Below are 23,122 nucleotides of genomic sequence, written 5' to 3'. Positions count from 1 at the left end.
TTCTTGCCCTATTCATTTCCTATGTTTATTCCATTTACTTGGAAATGAAAAACCACACTTCTGCTGATGAAAGTTTGGACCATACAGCTCTCCCTTAGCTAAGTGAATTACTAACCATAAAGACAAATGGCCCGCCGTGGCAGCAGATGCTCTGCTGAGGAACGGCGGAGTATTATTGGATGTTTATTGGAACAAGAAAAAGAGAGAGAGGCAGAGGGAGATTGAAAGGGTCGGGCAGTTTAGAGTAATCCCGCACAGTCTTGCTCTTTAATCTTCATTTCAAGGCAATTCACCAACTGGTGGTGATCAATAGATGACTTCCCCCTACCATGGCTTCATACCAAAAGCATTGTTTGAGTCTGACATGTCATAAAAGCATCAATGAGGGAAATCTGTTGATCCTTTAGCAGTGTTTCTCACCCAATAATAAAAGTGATGGAAATGCAACCACTCATTATGTCAACAAAGGATGTCACGACAAGCCCACCTTGTGTGGAAGATAGCAAAACACATACACACACAACACAGCTTTTCTTAAACCAAACATTTGGAACAATCAATGAATCATAAGATGGACTGAGTCATTCTGTAATCGATTTTATCGACAAGGATCATTCTGCGTGTTTCTTCTATATCTTCAAGCCCTTATAGAACACACATTGAAAATACATACTTTAAATTTCAACATGTCTTTGAAGTCGGACTTTATCAACAGGAATTCTTGCAATTTATCCAATATCAGATGTAGTTTGCAGTTAATATCTAAATACTGTATATTCTAAAGCTTCTCCCTGGATTTCTGTGAGAGATTCAACAACCCTCTCAACATACCTCTGTTTGCAAGATTTTTATCAATTGTACACAAGTAGTCCTATTTATTCATATACAGTGTTCTCTGACTGTGAACCTGGAAGAAATAAAGAACTTAGTTAATGCTGTCACTTGCCTCGTAAAGAGATTAAAAAAATAAAAAAATAAAAAAATAAATCCTTTATAGAGGTTATTATCATTAAAAGTCCTGGATATTCAAACCCCATTTAATAAACCACATTTTAAGACTTAATGATATAGAAATTTATGTTCCATATTTATGCATAAAATCTGTTAACATTGTTGTTGGTTTGAAAGAATCTTAAAAAATATATAGTTTTTCAACTTGAAGCTTAAAAAAATACTCTATACAATACTGTTGATGACTAACTGGTATATACATGTTTACTTGTTTATACTAGGACTATTTTGTCATGATTATCATCTCTTTACCCTTATTAGTTTAGAAGTAATTGGAGGAAATGTAGATGTTGCTATCTCTAAAGCACCAAAGTAATTAAACAGGTGAGTGAGGACTTTAATTCAGCACAAATGAAATTCATCGACCCTTTGGCAAGGTTTTTTTTTTTTTGATAATCTGTTCGAATTGAAGTGCCCTCGTATTCATTTGTTTCAATATTAGCATCGTTCTTCAGCTGTGGCACAATGGATGTGTTGGACATGCACATTTAATTGCCCAAATGAAACTCATTTCTGCTCTGTGAATAAAATCAACTCTCATAGACCATTCAAAGTGAAAGCTGGTTAAAAAAAAAACAACACAAAATTGATCCCTGAGTACAGTTAACTTCCTGCCACTGGACTGTGACAGGAAGACTTCAGTGTGCAGAGCTTTTTATGACTTTCAAGTGTTTGACACGTTGTGAATGTTTAACAGGGGGAAGATTTGCACAAGAATGTGCTGTCTCTTTGCAGTCCTCCTCCATTTCCACGGAACACTGTGAAATCAGCATGTATAGAAACTAGTATTTGCCAGGCGGCGGATAGAGCATGCTTAGAGCATCCATCCATCTTCTTTACTGCTTTATTCAACCTGCAATCGGAGACGAGCCCAGCTGACTATGAGTGGAGAAGGCAGACTACACCCTGGGCGGTCCCTCATACTCTCCTCCATACCGACTGAGAATTTGGGTCCTCAAATCACCTCAAATGCATATGTTTGGGCTGTGGGAGAAAACTGGAGTTCCCTGCAAAAATATACTTATGCACAGGGATAACATGCACCCTCCGCAGAGAAAGGCCCCCCCAAGCGTGGACTTGAATCAGGGTCCTTCATTCAATGAGATATTGTATTTTTATATTGCAGTACATTCATACCTGCTGTTGCAGGCCAGATTGTAAACAAATTGTAAATTAATACATTGTACTTGTAAATTTGCCACTGTAACTGGTGGAGCACCATATTTGTATGACTGCTGAGCATGATGACAATGACAACGCCATGTTTGCATTGCTACAACCGGTCTTCCTTTAATTCAGTGGTTCACAAATGTTTTTGGTACAGGCACATACTTTTTTTTTTTTTTTCAAACTCCATTGCACTGTATTTCACACAATTAAAACAAATAAGCTGTCTACAGTAAAATAGACTAAAACCTATTTCAACCACCTTTACAGTGTACGGTAACTATTTTAAGTGTAACTATTTTACTGTGGAACAGTATTCTTTGATGTCCGGGTAATTTCAAGTACCTGAACAGTGTAATCATGTTCAGTGTAACAGGATTAATTTTTTCAAATGATTTCCCTCTCAATTATGCTGGCAGTGTCCAAGCATTAATTTTTTCCTTCATTCATACCGCGCCTTCACTGTAATAGTATGTGCACCCCCGACTTTGGGAACCATTGCTTCAAATACATTTTGGAGGGTGTTTTATACACCACTGTTCCTCTTTTGAACATGTCCATCACTATTATTATGAGGCAATTTTCTTTTTATGAAGTAATTAGTTATGTTAGTTGGCGCTCTCCCTGGAAAAGTTGTCTTACACTTTCATTGTAGCAAACAATATTCAGATGTTTTGGTGATAGCCGCCATCCTGCAACACCTCAAGCATGATGGAGGGACCACAACCTTCATGCAGCAATCCGACTGGTTGGAGGCTGCTCATTAATATAGATGGGGTTTTTATAGGAATAGCTGTTAGGCTAAATTATTCAGTGTTCAGGGAGACATATGGGCTGGACCCTTCAGTAGCACAGCCAACTGAACACGTAAATACCGACTGTAGGGCAGGTGAGGAAGAGGAGTGAGCAGTGAATCTGGTGAGTGAGATGTGTGTATGAGGAAAGTGGCATGGAGTCATGACTGTCCTAAATCATATGCTATAATAGTGACACCGTGGTAGCAGCAACCACATCCATGAATGCGTACAACAGGGTAGCCACATTAGTCATTTGAAGACAAGCATGTGTATGTGTGCCATGTATAAGCAAATAGGTTAAATAATGTACAGAAAAACACGGGAGCTTGATGCACACTGTATTGGCCTAATTTGAATCTATACTCTTGATCCAGTTTGGCAGTGACACGTCAGCTGGGGGAGAGAGAGAGAGAGAGAGAGAGCGAGGGTGAGAGAGAGACAGTGAGAGCACAAACAGCTGTGAGGAGCGGTTAAAAATAACCCTGAGAATATTACAAAGTTTCTGTCTGGGCACGTACGAATGCGATTGACATGTCCTCATAGATGACAGACTCTCATGAGATGAGGCGAACTCTGCAGACACAGGCTCAACAGTGTGGTTGTGAACTTGCCTTTCTTACTATTACACATACGCGCACACACACACGCACGCACGCACGCACACACACACACACACACACACACGTGTACAAACTGGGAGATAGATGAGGGGGCTCATTCTTTGATAAGGCCCATTAAGTCATCATTGAGTGTGAACACGCTGTCATTATTGTGCGAGAGAAGCTGATGTATGTATGTTCTGTACTTTCTGAAGAGATGTGAGGTCGACACTGGGTTCAAATATGGTTTTCAATTGTGCATCTGTTTGATTTTTGTTTTTCTTTTAGCATGGAACTATGTTGAAATGTTATGTGAAAAATCACCACAAATGTCCAACATTTTTCTGACAAATTACAATATAACTATGACTTTTGGAATGGTTAAAAGTGTGTGTTTTTGTTTGTTTTGTTTTTATTTTCCAAAATACACACCATGAAATCACTGTGTACAATAAGCTCAATGGATGTACCTTTTTGGGCATCAATGATGGTGCAGAAATACTGAATAAATACTGTAGCTGTCAAACTTGACAACATAAAGGCAACATCCTTTGTAACACATCATAACTTTGGTCAGAGTTGTTCGTCTCTGTCCATGCTCAGGCAAAAGGACCATTTTTTTGGTGCTTCACAGTTGAAAAATGGTTTTCCAGAGAGGATGTCTGTTTGTGTTTCTACACAGTGATGCACTGACTGTAAAGTAGTTTCTTCCTACTTTCTCAAAAAAAAAAGACAGATTTGAACTGCCTTGCGTGTCTTGGGCATTATTTTGTGGTCCGGAACTGTGTTTCACTAAGTCTGTAAGATTGTGCAACGTGACAATACTTTGAATGACAATGCATGCTTAAACACTGCTTGTTCATTGTAATCACCATAATTTTTTAACAATTGAAAGCCTCTGCAAAACTAGAGTGTCGTTAAATTTTTATGAATGCAAAATGATACTTTTAAGTATAAAACTCCATCCATCTTTTATACCCCCGGGGCTTAGGTGCAATGGAGCAGATCCCAGCTGAATATGGATAAACGCAGGGTACACCGAATAGGTCGCACAGTCCATCAAATGACAAAAACACAGAAAATGAAAGTTATCCTCAAATGCATGCCCAGAGGTTAAGATGCAGGCCTAAAACTCGAGCTCAAGAAAATTCTCACTCTAAGGTGAGACTGCTAATTTGAATTGTACGGCCTCCAAATAAAAAGACATTAAGATTTTGACGCAAGTCTTCACACTTTTTAACTGGTTGGACATTTAAGGAAGAGTTTTAACCAGAAATTGAAAGCAGGGAAAAAATTAATTTGACCGATAAATTTGTAATTTATTGAAAAATATAAAACATTGTTGTCACATGGGGAAACTACGACTATCAATTTAAAACAACAAACAAACATGAGCTTTTGTGATGACTAAAAATTACCTACACATGTATCAGGGTACATGTTTTCAGTATTTCAATAAAATACAGAATTCTTATTGTATTCGTTAGCATCAATGTAAAAATATCCTAAAAAACAATTAGCAGTCACACACAAGACTCAGAGAGCGACTGAGACTCCACAGTCCTCTTTATTGCAGAAAAGGCAGCAGGAATGATCAAAAGTGAAGGTGGCAGAGGGCAAAACAAGGCTCCATCCATCCAACCGTCTTCTATACAACTTCATCCAATTCAGCATCACATGCGCTGCAGCCGATCCCAGACGACTGAGTAGAGGCAGAACACAACCTGAGCAGGCCATCAGTCCATCACACATTTCGACCAATGAACATTTTAGTCTTCTTTTGACCTCAAATGTATGGTTTTATTTAGTGAAATCATATAAACTACCCTACACCAGATTACAGCCAAAACTTGAGCTGCAGAGTTATAAACTCGACAGAGCGCAGGCTGCGTTGCGAAGCAGATGCCATGAGACAAACCTACGGCGAACAGACAGCGTGTCACTGAAGTACATGAGGGAACGAGAAGTTAACGAGACACTGGAAGACACAATCGGGCCATCGGGGGGTGTGGGGGTGGTGGTAATTAACACAGCGGGAGCACAACAGGAAGCAAGTGTCCCGGACAATTGGAATGAGAAATAAATTAGACTAATGTACAAGCAGAAGATAACTGTCAAAAACTGCAGTATGAAATACCAGAAGTGCTCGACATGGGTGCTCCTGACAGTTCATGTTAGAATAAAAAGTCTTCAGTTAATTGCAATACCTTGATATATACCTCTAATGATTTAATTGCACCGTTGGCACAATAGACATTCAACCTAAATTCTTTTAGTTTATGCATTTATATATTTTTCCACTAGAAAATAATAATACCTTGAATAAGTCCCTATTTATTATCTCTATGTCTGGTGATATGTTCTTAACTTCAAAAGACTCATGAGAATTTGATTTAATTTTTCTTTAGCTGGTGCCTGCACAAACTCTTAAATCTCTTCAGTTTTAAGTGGTGAACCAAGTATGTTGCTGATTGAATATTTATCTTTCCTCAACAGGGTTCCATTATGCTGTCACATCGTTTGTTAAGATTATTTGAGGTCCTGGAAAAAGAAAGGACTGCTATCATGCATAATGAGTTTCTTCCCGGGTGATTTAAATGTTTGTAGTCGATACGTGCTCATTTGAATTTCAATTATCAGATTCCAGTGTGGAGAGTTTCCCCCCCCATCTGATTGTTTGATGGAGCATGTCTATAAACTCTTCAACTTGTCTGGAATAACCGCGGCAATGTTGTCGTACACATATAATGTATGCTAAGATACACAAGTCCTTTAAACATTTATAGAGAGGCAGATTGATGCTCTTGTTCAAGCAGATTGAACAAGCACATCTCAGTGTTTGGAGACATGTATAAACTGCTAATGGGGATCCTTCCAGATGAATGGCCCCAGTATTTGGTTTTACGGGCATTGTCGAGAGGTTTGTAGTTTACTCTCAGCTGCAGCTGCTGACCAGAAACAGCCCTGCTTCAACTGCCGGTGGTTACTTTTTCCATTCAGGACGACCCGACTTCATCATGAAAGAATCGTCACTCATCCTGTTGAGGGACTGTTGCCTCCAAACAATTCGCACACAACCAGCTCGAGTGCAATCATTCCACAGTTATCAGTACCTTTCTGACTCAAGTCAAGGGAGGTTGGGATGGAATTCCTGTTAGAGGTTCGCTGTAAAGGGCCACGGACCAGTGTAGAGGTTGTCATTATGATGTATTGTACAACCCAAGGAATTTTCACCCTTGTGACGAGTATTTTTTTCCTTATTGTAAGAAGTTTTTTAGGGCTGTTATTAGCTGATTAGCTTTATGTGCAGTAGTACTGCTATTTCAGGAGTACAATGTAAAAATGAAAAGTACGAAGGACGCAATTTAAAAAAAAAAAAAAAATATATATATATATTCATGCCATGAGGAAAAAAGCCTCAGATAGCGAGGAGGTAGCTCTGACTGGCCTAGTTTTATCCCCTTTGTCATTAAAGCGTTGCTGCTTTCTAGCTTCATCAGTCACAGTAAACCCCTGTCTGGTGGCAGCATTAGATGACAGGAGCAGCATCAGTCACACACATGAAGACACATGGAACCTACTGTAAGAATTAATGGAGCTCCACATCCAGCTTTTGGGACAGCCCTGAGATTATTTGTGCAAAAAAAAAAAAAGGAGGGGGGGGGCCTAAAGTATCTGACCACAAAGAGAAACAAAAATAAGTGGTTTTGACCTAATTCATTTGGCACAGCAGTGGGTTCCAGCGGTGGGGAAATTCACAACACAACTTGCCTCGGCATCTGTGTCGTTGCCTCATTCAGAGAGAAACAAACACCTCAGCCACATTTAATGCTTTTCCCCGAGGGGACAGAATAAAATACCCTCTCGCTGGTTCGAGCAGGAGAGCGGAAATATTAAAGTAATATTTCAAAAGAGGAAAACCTTTTTATTTTCAGCATGCATTCTCCAAATGATCTCATGAGCGGTACTTATTAATTTGCACAATGGGAACGTTGAAGTGGTAATAGTACATTTAATGGGGAAAACAGTCCAAAGAAGTGGCTTTTCTTGGTAATTTGCGGGACGTAATATGGAAAACAATCCATCCCAGTCTGACAAACCATGCATGAAAAATTGAACGGGAACAGTCCAATTCTAAATCTCATTGCTTACTGTGACAGATGAGACAGTGGATGTTTTGTCTGGTGTTACCAAATACAGATCATCAGAGTGTGTTATTTTCTGTGACCATATTAAAACCATTAATTAAAAGATGGTGTTAAAAATGTATGGCTTCATATGTAGCCTCATGTCAACATATTTTACCAATGAGATGGGCACGATTTAGAGAGTCTTTTAATATAACTGAGAATGACAAAAGAAAGGCAGTCTATAAATTATATTTCGCATCAAGAGGAGGGGCAGAAATAACTTCGTAGAACATCACACAATCAGCTCAAGTTAGAGGTCGCCTAATGCCATTCGTTAGTTTAACTGCTCCATGGATCAGGAGGATTTCACTCTGAACCGAGCTTCGTGGGAGAGTTTGGGGCTCACATACCAGCAATGACACACGCTTAACAGAATGTGTGCTTAACATTGATGTGAAAATTTAGCAAGGCTTTATACTTCCCCCAATATCATCAGCACTGTTGTGTTGTGGCCTTGCCTCAACAATGATTTTATTAAATCTTTAATTATTATTTTTTTAAATAAAGCTTTGTTGTTTCTATTTGTTACAATACATTAATGATACAGAGATGGGATTCCCATTACAGACACTTGCTTATCTTGTTATTCATCTTCGGAGTACATTGTATGCAAATAAATCATGTTATTAACAGGCATTAGGATTTGGCAAGTTTAAGCTCAAAATTGTGAAACAAGTTATTTTACTTCTTAAATGACGTTCCAACAACACCCCTGGGTAGAAACTTTTAATTTCCAAGTTTCAATTTCATTGAGTGCCCCATAAGGATGAACAAACTCTGACAGAATGAATTTGGAGTCAGATGCTTTCTTACTGGTATTACATGATGAAAAAAGAAGCATTTTATTGAACAGCCTGAAAAATTTACACAGTATTATATATACTCTCACATACCTGGACTGTTGTTCTTGCTGGTGATGTATCAATATTTCTTTTTCCTGTCCCATAAATATAAAATACTTCCATACTTCCTCTTGTTAACACTCTTAGTCCAACTCTGTCATACTTAGCTTTGCAGAAACTTCTTCCAGGCCAGAGAGAGAAATAATAAATCAGCAGAGAGACAACTTCAAGATAAAGCATTTATCATGCGGCTTCTCGTTCTGTGATATCAAGAGTCAATCTTTTCTTTTTTTTTAGTTGGAAAAATGAGGATATGCAGCCAAAGCTTGTTAATAATTACATCTGATGTCAGTCTTGTGTTTCTTACATATGGAGGAGGCACAGCTAATAACAGTATAGTGTCTTTGGCAGCAAACGAACACGGGTGATTTGCCAGATTCCTGCTATCCAGAGGTTCTTACAAGATTGTTGACAGAATAGTGTGTGGCAGTATGAAAATAGTCTGAGGAAATCATTTCCGAGAAGAAAAGTCCTTATTAGAAAATATCTTTATTCCATACTCTGGCTGTATTTAAATAAATTTGATGGCGGAATTGGTCCTATTTCGATTTCAGTTGGCCTCAAGCCTTTTACAAACAAGTTCTCTCCGTTCCATCAACATGATCTTACTGTGCTCATCATGCATCTAATATTTTCTTTGTTTATGCTCATGATGACAGAAATATTTCATGGCACTTAGTGTTTTCATTGGCAAGTTTTTATCAGACAGCGTGCAGACGACATGCAGAAACGCAGTCCCCTGTATTCTTATTAGGCACTACCTCCCCCTAAAATAGTCTTGCATCATCAACCCTTGGGGGGCCTTCTTGCAGCCACGGTGACTCTGCACCTGCTTGACAAGTAAATCAGCTTCCTGTGGTGGGAATTTTCTACGGCTGAGTAGTTTACCGTCAGCCGTGACGAAAATGACAATATGCTGGAAATGATGTCGCGTGTTGGAAAGGGTTTGATATGGCTCAGCAAATTAGGCCTACTTCAACAAAAACTGTTCGCCCTGAAGTGTCATGGTAGGGAAATCATGCCTGTGCTTAGTGACGTTAATTACAGCTGGCTTTCTGATTGGAGTGAAAGTGTCAAGTACGTGCTGTCAAAGGCACAGTTGACGTGAATGGAAACGCTTAAACCTGATATTTTATGAAAAGTAAAACATTTTTTTGAAAGTTTGACATTTTTTTTACTTGAGACCATTAAGTGAAACGATGCGAGTGGTGTAGAGGCCAGCGCTGTTGCTCACAGCAGATGTTCTCCTGAAGCAGAGCTGGATTTTTTTCCTGCTTTCTGTCACAATTCAAAGGCATGATTGTTTATTGATCACTCTAAATAGGCTGATAGGGAAAGTATCTCTGGATCAAATCTGGGCTTGGAAGCGTTTCTCCATGGTTTGCATATTCTTCCATATGTTTCTTCTCGATATGAGCCTACGTCATGCACGTCAAGAGCACACCTACATAAAAACTTCACCTGGATAGTTTGAAGAATGAACAAATACTTTATTTACAGGTGAATATTGTGTTGATAAAATTTGCACTTTAGCAATAGTGGATCTGCCAAATCAGTCGACACACAGGTTTCTTCTCATGATTCACAAATTACTTTGTTCAGTGTTTTTTTTTTTTTTCACTTATAAATGGGGGAAAAAAATTACCTTTGTAGTTTACAGTCACAACCAGATGGAGGGGTAAATGATAGTTGATTGATTACCTCCAAAGACGCCAAAAGGAAATGCTTGAACAGCTTGTAATTTTGAGAGGGAGCTTGCGCTGTTGCTTGTTTGCGTGGTGGTGACACATGTTTTAAGAAATTGGTTGGCAATATAATTGCTTGGTAGCCAAAAAGAACAAGCAACAGTTGAGGTTTGGACTTTTCAGAGCAAATAAGCAACACTCTTCAGTTTGCAAAACCTGTTTATCATTCTGGAGAACTTTAGCAGCAGGGAGGATGGAGCTTGAAAAATATCCCCTTTCTTCTCAGGCAGCCTCCTATATATCAGAGGGGAGAAAGAGTAGAATTTGAATGCACTGCTGTTTGGCTAATTGTGCAGGTGCGAAAGACTGGCTGACAGTACAGAAGGCTAATGATAGCGTTGTATCAGTGATCACCCAGGTGGCAATTTCAGCCCTGCAATAAATTCCCCATAAAGATACTTTCCCCAGATCTACTTTTCATTTAGAGTGGCTCATATTTCTGTCAGCTTTTATAGGTAGCATGATATTTTCTCAATTTGTTCAAGGCTTATGCTGCATTTGTACCTGACAATATTGATCCGCCATTAAAACCAAGGTTGAGGTTGTGGCTGGCATGATTACTGATGAAGCTCACAATACGAAACAAGGGCGGCATTTTAATTACCCGCCGTATTTCACGTGTGTTCATGCCTTTGGACAGGCTCTGCGCAGCTGGATGTGAATAATGTGTTGATGTGAAGTCACCAAAGCTAAAAATCTTCTTCCATTTGTCACATTCCAATTTAGTGTGTTTGACTAATACTGAATGTTTTATTTTTTAAAAATGTAAGCCCTTGGTCTGTTTCTCCTCTGTCAAATCAGCAGATTTTATGATTTAATCGTGAAAGTTATGGGATTGGAAATCTTAAATATGTCATGTGAGCAGAGGTCTTTCCTGTGGGCGTTCTCTATTTAAGATGCTGTGTGTGTGTGTGTGTGTGTGTGTGTGTGTGTGTGTGTGTGTGTGTGTGTGTGCGTGTGCGTGTGTGTGTGTGGGGCTTTCCAGTACTTGTAAATCATGCAGATAAATAACCCAACAGCCTCTTGGCACATTCACATCATGCAAGCAGAATTGGTCCCTCCAACCTCAGGCAGAACATTGATCACACTTTACCACATCATATATATGTCATAGTTTTGCACCAATTAGATTTGTAACTGTTAATGTGTCATTTCTGATGGCTGGCTTTTGGGTAATGATGTATTAAATTCTAAGTACCTCATTTAGTAATTTATTTTTGTTGTTAAAACCATGCTTAAGTTTTTGAATTTTGACAGCTCCTAATTTGACATTAATCACTGGATCGAAAAACATATCGAAAAAGTTTTCAGACCTTTATACGTTTCTGTCATGGATGCATGTGCGTCACCCTTTGACAGTTAGACCGTGGTGTGTGCAGCCACGCCACAGACTGCAGGTATAGACATGAAAAAAAGTAGATCTGCACAGTGTCTGCAGTTTGTGCAGATGGTTTAAGGTGAACACATGCTTAAAATCCTCTCAGAGTATGTTTTGTCAATGTTACATCTGCAGTTTTCTTTTGAAAGTACACATAAACGCCCCGCTGATGCAATGTGATTCGCTTAGCTGAGCACTAAAAAGCACAGACTTTCCAGTAGTGATGCGCTTATCTATACAGACATATTGATACTTCAACAGCAAATGTGTCCGTCACTGGATTGATTGCCATGAAGAAAGACTGATATTTCCACGCTCCATGCCAATTGTAAGTAAATGGCCGTCATTACGTTGTTGAAAGGATCTATTCAGTTGCCAGGAAATTGGACCACGGCTGTGTAAAAACACCTCATCATACAAGTATCATCATGTCAAAGAGTCAGATGCATGTTGATGCTTACAGATCTCAAACACAGTTGTAGAATAATAAAGCCTCTTGTCATATTTACGGTTTTGAAATAATCTCTAATTTCCCCTATAAGCATTGATCAATGCCGATTTGTTTTTTGTCTGACCAAATAATTATTGAAGGTGGTCTAAAGAAACGAAACAAAAAACACGCAACAGCTTGAAATTAATACAAGCACGTATTTATGAGTCTTGAATTACAATACGCATACAAAGAACAAGAGAAAGTATAAATTGTGAGGCTTCTCTTGTTATGATCACAGCTCTTTTGGGACTTGAGCAGTTAATAACAGCTCCATTTTAGTTTGGCTATAATGTGTTTTATCATATGACCACTGTCTTCCTCGCCAGTAATCATGCCAGAGCTTTACTTAACAATGAACTCTAAGCCACTTCAAGTTTGACAGAGCTTTGAATAAAATCAAAAAATGTTCACATGGTGCTTATAATCATGACTGTTCACCCCATAACACATATATTTGCTCTGATTCCTCGTCTACAAAACATGCTGAATATAAGTGATGCTGGTGGTCATTGTAGAGGAGCAAAGCTTGGCGTTGTTTTCACCAATGTCATCACTACAGAAAAAGTAAATATAACCCAACTGTCTGAGATGAGCTCTGACCATATGGCTGTTTTGCCATATGAGTACTGTTTAATTTTACAAAGCTAATTTTCAAGTTTAATGCTTTTTTTTTTTTTTTTTACAGTTTCTATTTCAGAGTGCTGCTTGTATTCTAAAAGCTTTTTTTGCAAAGAGAGGCCATTTTTAGAACAAATCTTGATGGCACGAATGTCAAAAAATGAAATATCACATTACAAAAGCTCTGAGACATGTTGCACATTTATTGAAAATAAGTGCAGGCCAAGTTTGAATATGAAAATTGGTGTTAGGATTGGGGTGCTGTTTAAATGTTGTATATCTAAAGGAGGCTGGTTAAAAAAAAAAAATGGTCCAAAGTAACACCTTTCAATCCATGAGAGAAATATCTAGTAGAGTAAAAATTAGAAGCAACACAGTATTAGCAAAACAGTCTTTTATTAGAAATATCTTGTATAAAAATGAACATGCTCTACACATTTGTATTTTTTTTTCTATAGATAATTCATAAATATCCAGGCACTGTAACTCTTTTTTTTAATCTTTCTTTTTTTAAATAATTCAGTACATAAAGCAGACATGATCAATCCATTTTCATAACGTACATTAACTTGCCATTTAATTTCAGTCAGCACTTACATATTTTATTTTGTAACACGGACAAAGTGTTTTAGAAAAATAAAGTAGGGGAGGGAGGTTGTGGCAAAAAAAAAAAAGCTGAAAATTATCATATTCACGAACACAAACAATCCCACAAACAATACTTTTAAACAAATGATGAGAAACCAACATTTGCGGTAACACCTTAGACTTGTTGAAGCTGAGAGAATTATTGATTAAACCAAAATATTGTTTTTTAATCCTCTGCAGTAGTATTCCTTCTGGACATTATGCCTCTCTCTCAAATTGTTCACCACTTGTTATGGGTTCGGACATGCAACATACAGATTTTTGCATCGCTGAAGATAACATTTAATGAGACAAATTCCAGAGTCACTGTTCATGATTGATACTTTGTAGACAGGAATGGAGTTTACACACTTCGTTATAATTGTACACTGAGTTGCAGTCGAATGGGGATGGCTTGAACACAAATAACACCATGAAAGATTCATGGAGTGAATGGCAGGAGTTCTTTAATGAGTATGAGGCACAGAATGAAGGCGCTAGCCCTTATTTATCAAGCAGATGTGTACACCTTCGATTCGGAAAATGACATTTAGTCGATAAAACACTGGAAGTCTATAAAAGTGGGGAAGGGTGCAGTCATGAGCTTAGGAGAAAGTTAATGCTGGGTTTTAAGATTTTCAACTAGCAGCAAGAAAGTCTCAAACAAATGAGATCTCACGTCTTGTTCAAAAACAGCTGCCTAGTGACAATTCCTAGAGACACACGACGATCTGTTGGTGTCACACTTACGGACATTTTAGCACTGTTTAATTTTTCACTGAATGCTAAATGCTAATCACTAACTATCTCTGTGTATGCATTTATGCAACTTGTCATTCCCAGGTGGCCTTTTTGATATCACAACGCTACATAAGTTATTGTTGGCATGGTGAAAAATATAGACTCCTGAAATTAATCATATTGACGTTTTCTCAAAACTAGTATGCTGTTGAAACAAACTGCGCTCACTTCTTCTCCAGGCAGCAAACCGAATCGTTACATGAGGCTAATTCTATAACCAAAATGCAAATAAAACCCACATTAATCATTTCCACCTCAGCTTGAGGATGCAGGATCCTGAAGAGGAGAACAATTTGTGGTTTTAAATCTCTGTCAAGTAGCTCAGATTACTCATTAATCTAACTACATATTACTGCTGCATGCCTACCTACTATCTGTACCTACATCACCTGTAATACAGACACCGTTAATTCTGCTTTGCTGTTCTCCACATTCTGATGAGTTCATCTGCACCAATTCTGACATCTTGTCATTTTATAGCCAACTGTATCGTCAACGTAGTGGGACTTGGTTTTGTAAGGCAAAACTACATAGTCCAGAAAAGTGATATTCATCAGAATGAATATTTCCACATCTTAATCAGAAAACAGTGGCGAGTTGAGAGGGAAACGGCCGTCAATGCCACGCAAGATCAACCATCCTAAAACAGAGGAAAATGGCTGAGGCATCACTTTTCCTTCCTGTGCTGTGCACACCCTTCAGAAGAATTAACACCTGTTCGAATAGAAATCAGGTATGACTCACCTGGCAGGGTGCGTGAACAACACACAGATATTGAGCTGCAGCTCCAGGGGATTAACCACCACCAATATGAACATTAATATGCATTACACCTTCCTCAGGGAAGTCATGTTGCCTTCATGAGACAATAATCATTTCTTAAATGTCACCTAAAGCTTAGAGAGTTGGACTTGGGATCACAAATCAGCAGTTTCAAATCCCCCGGGGAGCAGGTCACCACCGCGGGTCCCTGAGCATGACCCTTGACCTCCATCAGATTCCTCATGTGGCTCCACATCCTTAGGAATAGGAGGGATCAATGTGGAAAAATTAATTTCACCACAGGGATTAATAAAGTATTTCTTTTCTATTCTATTCTATTCTATTCTCAATTTTGATTAGATTTGATTTAATACACACTGTTTACCTCTACGCAGTGGTATTTAAAACACATATATATATATATATATATGTTTAATTTGAAGCTTATATACTTTAGTCTAGGTCATGACAATGTTTATTTTTTTCATTCTTTTGCATTTCATTACCTTCTCAAACTTAATGAACTGAGTCCTCTTTTCAAGTAGTTTTTTTCAAAAATCTGAATTACTGAAATAAATAAATAGGACATATGACATATAAATATACATATACATTTTCTTGTCACTTTGGCTCAATAAAACCATCACTTTTGTTTTTGACATAGGTTGTGATACTATGGTGCTTAAACAACATCATCTGTTCAACTAAGGATGGAGGCTGTTTTACCAGGTCGCTATCATAAAGAAGTAGCCTGGACAAAGAAAAGAAAGTCATCAGGAAGTTGTTGATATTGTATGTGGACCTGCTGGCTGTGTTATGTTCTCACCTATAGAAGTGAGACTCTCCCCAACTGGTACTTTTCCGAGCTCCAAGCTGCATGAATGCACCATTTATACTCATAACGACCCCATTCCCAGTGTTCATCTATTAATATAATTACTAAATTTAAGAAAGGTCTTCAAAAGTGCACGATAAATAAGGGCCGATAAATCTGGGACGCTCCAAGGATGCAATGTCATGTCTCCGAGTCCTGGCTGACATTTATTAAGTGAGATGTAAACTGTAAATATATCCCATGGCAATCTGTTTGTGTTTGAGTACTCTTTATTCAGCAGAGGGTAACCTGGTGGGTAATGGTCCAAAATAACTTCTCCACTGTGAGTGACAACCATGACAAATGTTGCATTCCATAGACAACACAGCACAGTACACGTGATGCTCCCATAAGCATGCTCTGGGACTGTACACTAGGTTTGCAAGATGATGGTATCTTCATCATTATTATGAAACTTTGATAAAACAACTGGTGTGACCCACTGCTTTATTTCCACGTGTTTCAGATATGGTTAGTTCTTGTAGGAATACTGAGTGTACTGTCGTAAGGCATGTACAGTTTGAAGAGTACTGCAGCTTTCAACTCCAATGACACCTGTAACCAAAAATAATTTATATAGTTGGGTTTTATTTTATTTATTTATTTTTTGTCTATACTGTTTTATCTTGTCAACTGCATTCGACAAAAACGGATCACTTTTTTTTTCTGTTTTTGTTCAAATGAGACAAACAAGTCAGCCTCAGGGAGAACTGATACTGTGTGCTATACACTTCAGAAGAAAAACATACTGTAATCTCCAGCTGGTTCACTCAGCCATCATCTGGAAACATCATCAATCAACACTTGCTTGTCTCAGAAAGGGTGGGAAGAGGAAAATTAACCGTCCAAACTCCGTTACAGCTCCCGTCTTCCTCCTGCATAACCTGCTAATTTCTCATAAATTGGCCTTCAGGCCTTCACCTGATTCCCTAGAAAAATATGACATCCTTTGGAGTGAACAATTCCCATCTTTCCACCCTGGCCCCCTCTGCTGTAGCAGCTTGAAAGTTCTCTGTTGTGTCTCCGCTATTTTCCAGAATCAGGTGATTTCTCTTCAGGCGCTTCAGCCCCTCACCCACGGCTCCTCGACATTAGATGGCATGGTTACTGTAGCTTATGTATGTCTGCTTCGAGGCCAACGCTGTGAACAGAGACGGAGGGAAAAAACGAGAGTTAAAGTGAATTTGATGAGACACAAACAACTCTGAAATGGTGATCTTTCAATGTCTTGACTGGTGGGATTCAGATTGATCATAAACTCTTTGGATGGCTTCCTTAAGTGGCTATGGAATTGTTGTCATATTTAATTTTAATTGAGTTGAACATGACATTTTGAACCAAAATATTCGAGTGTAAGTTGAATTTGAATGTTAATAAAAACAAAATGATCAACATTTGCTAACCTATAAGTTGAAAAATGTACTTATTCCAATTGTTGACTAAGCACTGCAGTGGTATAAATTGACTTTCCATTTGCAATTCCTCGCTTTAGTTTATTTTTTCACCCTAAGTGTCACAAATGTTCCTTTGCACTCTCAAATCTCACTTAGAGCTCCAGGTTTTCTGACATTTTTCTTCATGTTCTGTTTGTGTTTGCTGCTCCTCTACAGAGGCGGTGAAGATATGTTACAGGTTCTAATGTAAAAGCCTTATCCATCTTCTCTCGTAAAACCATTACGTGACTCACTTCGGGAGCTGGAGCCTGGATCTATATTACATTCTTCTGGTTCAATCACTCATCATCTACAGCCTTTTCAACTATTTTGAATATCAACATCCTGACGTGAGCTGGTAGAAAAGGACACAATCATCGTGTCAAAATCAGAATATAATCTATCACTGAAAATAATCCAGGCCAAACTGCGTATACTTTATCAAAATGTAAAAAGTCCTAAGATATCCAGTATTAAATATGAAATTATTTCCAAAAGTGAAACCTAGGTATTAATGAGGTTTCTGCTTGAATAATCATCAAAATTATTTTTTTAGTTATCATAACAGTTTAAATCCTGCTGTGTGGAAACATCTTAACAACGTATCGCCATGAAATGGAAGGTGGTACAATTGCAATCAGAATATTGGGGGGTGTGTGTGTGTGTGTGTGTGTGTGTGTGTGTGTGTGTGTGTGTGTGTGTGTGTGTGTGTGTGTGTGTGTGTGTGTGTGTGTGTGTGTGTGTGTGTGTGTGTGTGTGTGTGTGTGTGAGAGAGAGAGATAACTTGCTACTGCAGTTCAGTGCTGTCAAAGTATTTGTAAATTTGTTCCAAAATTGTGTCCAAAATGCAAAAAGCCACCAAGCAGATCACAAAAAAATCCTATAAAATGCAGATATAACATTCAAATGCACTTTTGTTTCTTTTTTTAACCACATGCAAACATCTGAGGCAGCTCTGTGCATCAAGCAAAGCATGCGGCAGTCAGTGCAAGAGCCATTTTGAATTTTAAAGCGTCTCAGTTGTAAAATACTGTGAAGGCAATATGTGATCCGTCTTGGCATTATAAATGTTGTCATCAATGTTTGATAACATTCCTCATTATTCTTTTACATTCTTTTCATGTTTCATGGAATTCTATATCGGCTGCGAATAAAACACACGAGACGGATGACCGGAGGGCCGACCACGGTGACCACAACACGCCCAAAATTCTACTCCAATGTGACATACACATGGTACCTTTTGTGCACATGTGGTTCATGCTTGTCTGCGCACACATCTCGCATGGGGCGCAGTGTATTTGTGTGTGTACCAGTTTTGTTTTTTGTGTGTTTTTTTTAAATAAAATTGTCCTCAGCGAGCATGCTCGGTGCTGGTAATCACACGACCAATCTGCCAATCTCTCCACAGCAGCCTTGGCTGATTGAATATGTCAGAGGGGATGAATCCAATCAGAGGATAGCTCAAAGCCAGAGTCGGGGCCAAAGTGCTGCCGAAGAGAGATGTGTAATGGTAAACGCCTCTGTATATTTGTCAGTGCCATGTTGGGTGTGTGAACGGGGGCGGCATTCTCGCCATTTCATCCACAGCATCTCATCCAAGAGAAGCATTGATAAATGAGCCTTATTTGAATATTTATGTGCTGCGAGGCCAAGATAAAGAATAGATGGTCCAGAAAGAATTGGAGCTGGCAGACCCATCTGTCTTTTCCTGTTCACTCTTATTGTTGTTGTTGTCCCATTACCGCAAATTCCTTCTTTTGTCAACAGGGAAACAAATTACAGTGGACACATGGCTATCGCTTGTCTCCTGCACTCAGGCAGAGTGGGATCATCTACCCACATTAACAAGCTTTAGCATGCTGATTGGCCACTTTACAGCAACGCACGCCATTTTTATTGGACCAAGCTGATGTCTGTTGGTCAAGGGGTGGATATGTGAGGGTGCGATTACACTGCCTTGTGCCATTCATTTTCACCAGGGGGGGCAGCTGCAATGCTTTTGTGCGTAGTATAGGCAGGCAGGGGTGTTGTTGTGAACATTAGCAGAGATTAACAGGAAAGAAATGTGGTCACAGTTCATAAAAAAAAAAAAAAAAAGTGAAGTCAATGTCCAATCAGGTTACCTGGGAGTCTAAAGTCCCTCACAAGGCTCCCCTCCCTCAACACAGTCTGACACATAAGCACAAAGAGCAGATGTTAGATTCACAGTTCAAACCCAGTGGTGAGATGCAGGACCTATAAATGGACTGCATAATTGGCTGAGATATAACAACTCCATTCTGAAGCAGACAAAAAGGCGTGTGTGGGTGCAGGCTTTTTGGTCCTAATACACATCATAGTATACTGTTCAGCTTGTCAGAGTATAAAATCAGGACCTTCAGTAATCAGAACATGTGGGGTTGCCTGATTGGATTTAAGTCTGCTCCCACACAGGGACAGCCCACTCTTACAATTTATCTTGGTGATTGAAATATCCTCTCCTCCAGTGCGAGCTACACTTCTTTTTGTCCCTTTCAAAATCAGAATAAGTGTGGGCACCCTGTCACACCTCCCGATTCACAAATCCACTGTGGCGAGAGTTGGTGAGTGGAGCTGTTTTGCTGCTCCATGCATTCAGAATGCAGAAAGAGCCAAGTGAAACACAAAAGCCACTTCTTGTCTTCTTCTTCAAACATTTCTTGATGAGCAGATTCCATGGATTTATTGTGCATAAATCCATTAATGTAATAATCTGAAACCTGTAACAAATGAGTCATTTTACGTTTTTTGGCTTTTGTGTTTTTGCACATTAACACCAGATTATAATGATCAAACAGAGGATAAGTTCTCTTCTTGGTTTGGAGAAGTCTGCTTCAGTAAAGTACTAGCCAATATACCGTTGCATGCATACACTTTATCTCAGTTTCTTACGACAGCCCCTTGCCTGTTCCGGCTGCAACTTCAGCCTGACAGAACATAAACAAGCCTGGCAATGAAAGTGCCTCTCTGCTGGAGAAAGTTTTCGGCCACGTCGCGCTCTATGGCTTCCTAGCTTCCTACCACAGCACTGCGACTGCTGTGAGTGTCATCGGGGTTGGAGCTGATTTTGTTCTTTCCTCTCCTCTCATGAATGTTTTTAACGTGTGCCACACAGCCAGTGAAAGGATGCTCTGCTCACAAGGAGATTATCTCATCCACCGGTCCCATGCCGTGTTAGCGGTGACATCCTGACACTGATCAAAGTGGAGGACATGGTTAAACTTTTATGCCACTGTCTTCCCCCAGTGCTGGTAATCAGGTGGGAGCAAAAGCTGCAACATCACGTTGGTATTTAATGATGCCAAACCCCAAATGAACATGAAACGCATAAAAAAAAAAGGACTTTTTTTTTTTTTAATTATTTAAAAAGCAACTATTAACTTTTCTGATCCAGCAAATAGAATTGTGAATGTCACTGCAGCTCTGGTAAAAAAAAAAAAAAAAAAGGGACACTAAAGGACAATAGACAAAAGGTTAAACATTTGCGTATTGGTTTGAATATAAAACCAGCTTTTTTGTCTGTAAAGGGAGGGTCATCAAATATTCAGTTGAGTTCTGCATGGCAACAGCACGGGGCTTTAGAAATGAAAGGCGAAAGGATCCACAGAAACCACACACAACAGATGTTGACGCAGGACCCGGTTACATGACGACATTTCAAGTGAAAATGCATTGTTTTTGCACTTTTGTTCCAGAAATGTTTCACAATTATACAGCAATATTGTGAAATCAATGTCTGTTTGCACTTAGCCGAAATTGTTGAAAACTGTGTCGTGTGTCTATAGGGCCACTGGTGGGTGCTCTTTATGTGCGTCACCACACGTGATCCAGATGATGGTGTAGAAAATGTAAGTTTTATTAGAAATACACTTAAATTCATGAGAAAACGGCACATACCATGTTCATTGTTACGAATGAATCCTTCTCACACATGTGCAAAACAATTTACGATTGCAGTGCGCATGGGCAGTATCAGCGTTTTAGGAAAGTTGTGTTTTCCACGGAAATTGAGTAGGTTTTTAGTGCAGTTCCGTTTTAAATAACTCTGAGCACCTTTGTCGTGCGAACGAACCGTTTTCACTTCAAAACGTTGTTGTGTAACCGAGGCCTTAGTGGTCATACCAAAGAGAATGAGAAAACAGTTGGAAGTACTGGATGTTGTTGGTAACAAGCCGTTGAAACTCTTAGTGAGGATGATGCTCTATGGGAGGAGCAGCTGGAATCGGAAGGAGAGAGCGTTTTTTTTTCATAGTGTTTTCTCCTTTGTTGCGACAGTCGGCGAGACACTGACCTTGTGTTTCAAGACTTTCACAGAGTTCAGACTTGGCCTCTCCATTGGGCCTCAGGCCACCTTTAGGGTTGAACTTGTTGGACATGGTGGCTGCGGTGACCACCGCCTTCAGGCTGCGCTTGCGCTTGGGTACATTCTGCTCGGGATGGAAGAGAACAACGTAGACCTTCGGCATGTAGAGCATTCCCAGAGAGACTGATGCACTGAGGCTCACAGAGATGGTGAGCGTTGTGGTCTGGATGTACATCTGTATTATGGAGGAGACGGTGGAGAGAAGAGAAAAAGCAAAAAAAAAAAGCGTTATTTGTTAAAACTGCTCTGAGAGATGGGGAGTGATGTTCTAGTTTTATTCTCAGGTTAAGCTGAGTGCACAATAATGAAGATGGTGTGGCTCATTGTCTGCACTGTTTGAGCTGCAGAACAAAGAGACTGTGTCCTACATAGAAAAAGAGGTTCTTCTCGTGGATGCTTTAAAAGAAGCACTGACACTATGTGACTCAAGTAATTTGTAGAAAGTACTGGGGAGTTATTCTGTGACAAATGCCTCTTCTTATCGAGAAAAAATGTGATTTAGGACGGTGCACAATTACCACATAACAAGACATGATGATAGAAAACAGTACTCTTAAATATATATTTTTAATTGTCACCGCTCCTGAGCTCTTCCCTTGTTCAAGTGTTTATTTATGATACACATCTAATAGAAGAACCCCCTGATGTGTGACTGTCGTCTGTATATAGATGTTTTACCCTGAGGTTTTAGACAACAGCATAAGGACTGTGTGTTCTCTGAAGCCAGTGACAGCTGCAACTCACAGCTGGGTAGCAGATATATAGCTACAGGCAACATCGAGGGAGAGGAGAAAAAGATCCTACAGCATATTAAAAGTGCCTGCAAGTGATTTTTCATTTATGATAATCATCTGTGAACTTGTACATAACCCATCTCTGATGTCGGGAAAGTAATGAGTCAGACAGGGGCTGTGAAAATGTAATATTTAGATCATCACTGACACTGATAACATCAAACTTAACTGAAGGATCATGAACTCCAAACATGTTAAAAACTGCAGCTTCATGAACAATTAACATCTCAAAAAGTAATGTTATTGAATCACAGTGATCATATTACATCTATGCAGAGTAAAAAAGAAACATGAATTAGAACAAAGAGGGAGAAGAGAACAGCTGACTTTGCCTCTACTGAAGTTGATGAACACGAGGAGGTGAGTGTGTATTGCAAACGCAGCTGGAAGAAATCCTTCAGAGAGATTTGCCCGAGGTTTCGTCTGACATTACATTTACAGACATTACCAGCGACTGAGTTGCTTGACATGGGAATAGCCAACAGGGCTCTAAACCACATGCCACCAGTTATGGATGATGTTTCCCATCATGTAAGTTGTGACATAT

The 23,122-nt window shown here is 39.2% G+C and overlaps 1 protein-coding gene across 1 annotated transcript in view; it reads right to left on the bottom strand.

Annotated features, from left to right (window-relative positions):
* Positions 1–17,055: 17,055 nt before the first annotated feature.
* Positions 17,056–23,122, bottom strand: part of LOC308130942 (metabotropic glutamate receptor 4-like) — a gene marked incomplete at both ends in the record, with an annotated part of 151,679 nt that continues 145,612 nt past the window's right edge. Inside the window, 2 exons of the mRNA XM_080497474.1 lie at positions 17,056–17,105; positions 21,710–21,956. Coding sequence (XP_080353600.1) covers positions 17,056–17,105; positions 21,710–21,956 — 297 coding nt within the window. The remainder of the gene's footprint in view (positions 17,106–21,709; positions 21,957–23,122) is intronic.

The sequence above is a fragment of the Blennius ocellaris genome (assembly GCF_963422515.1).
Source record: "Blennius ocellaris genome assembly, chromosome: 5".
Classification (NCBI taxonomy): Eukaryota; Metazoa; Chordata; class Actinopteri; order Blenniiformes; family Blenniidae; genus Blennius; species Blennius ocellaris.
Note: the sequence above shows the minus strand (reverse complement) of the source record. Positions and strands in the feature narration are given on the sequence as shown.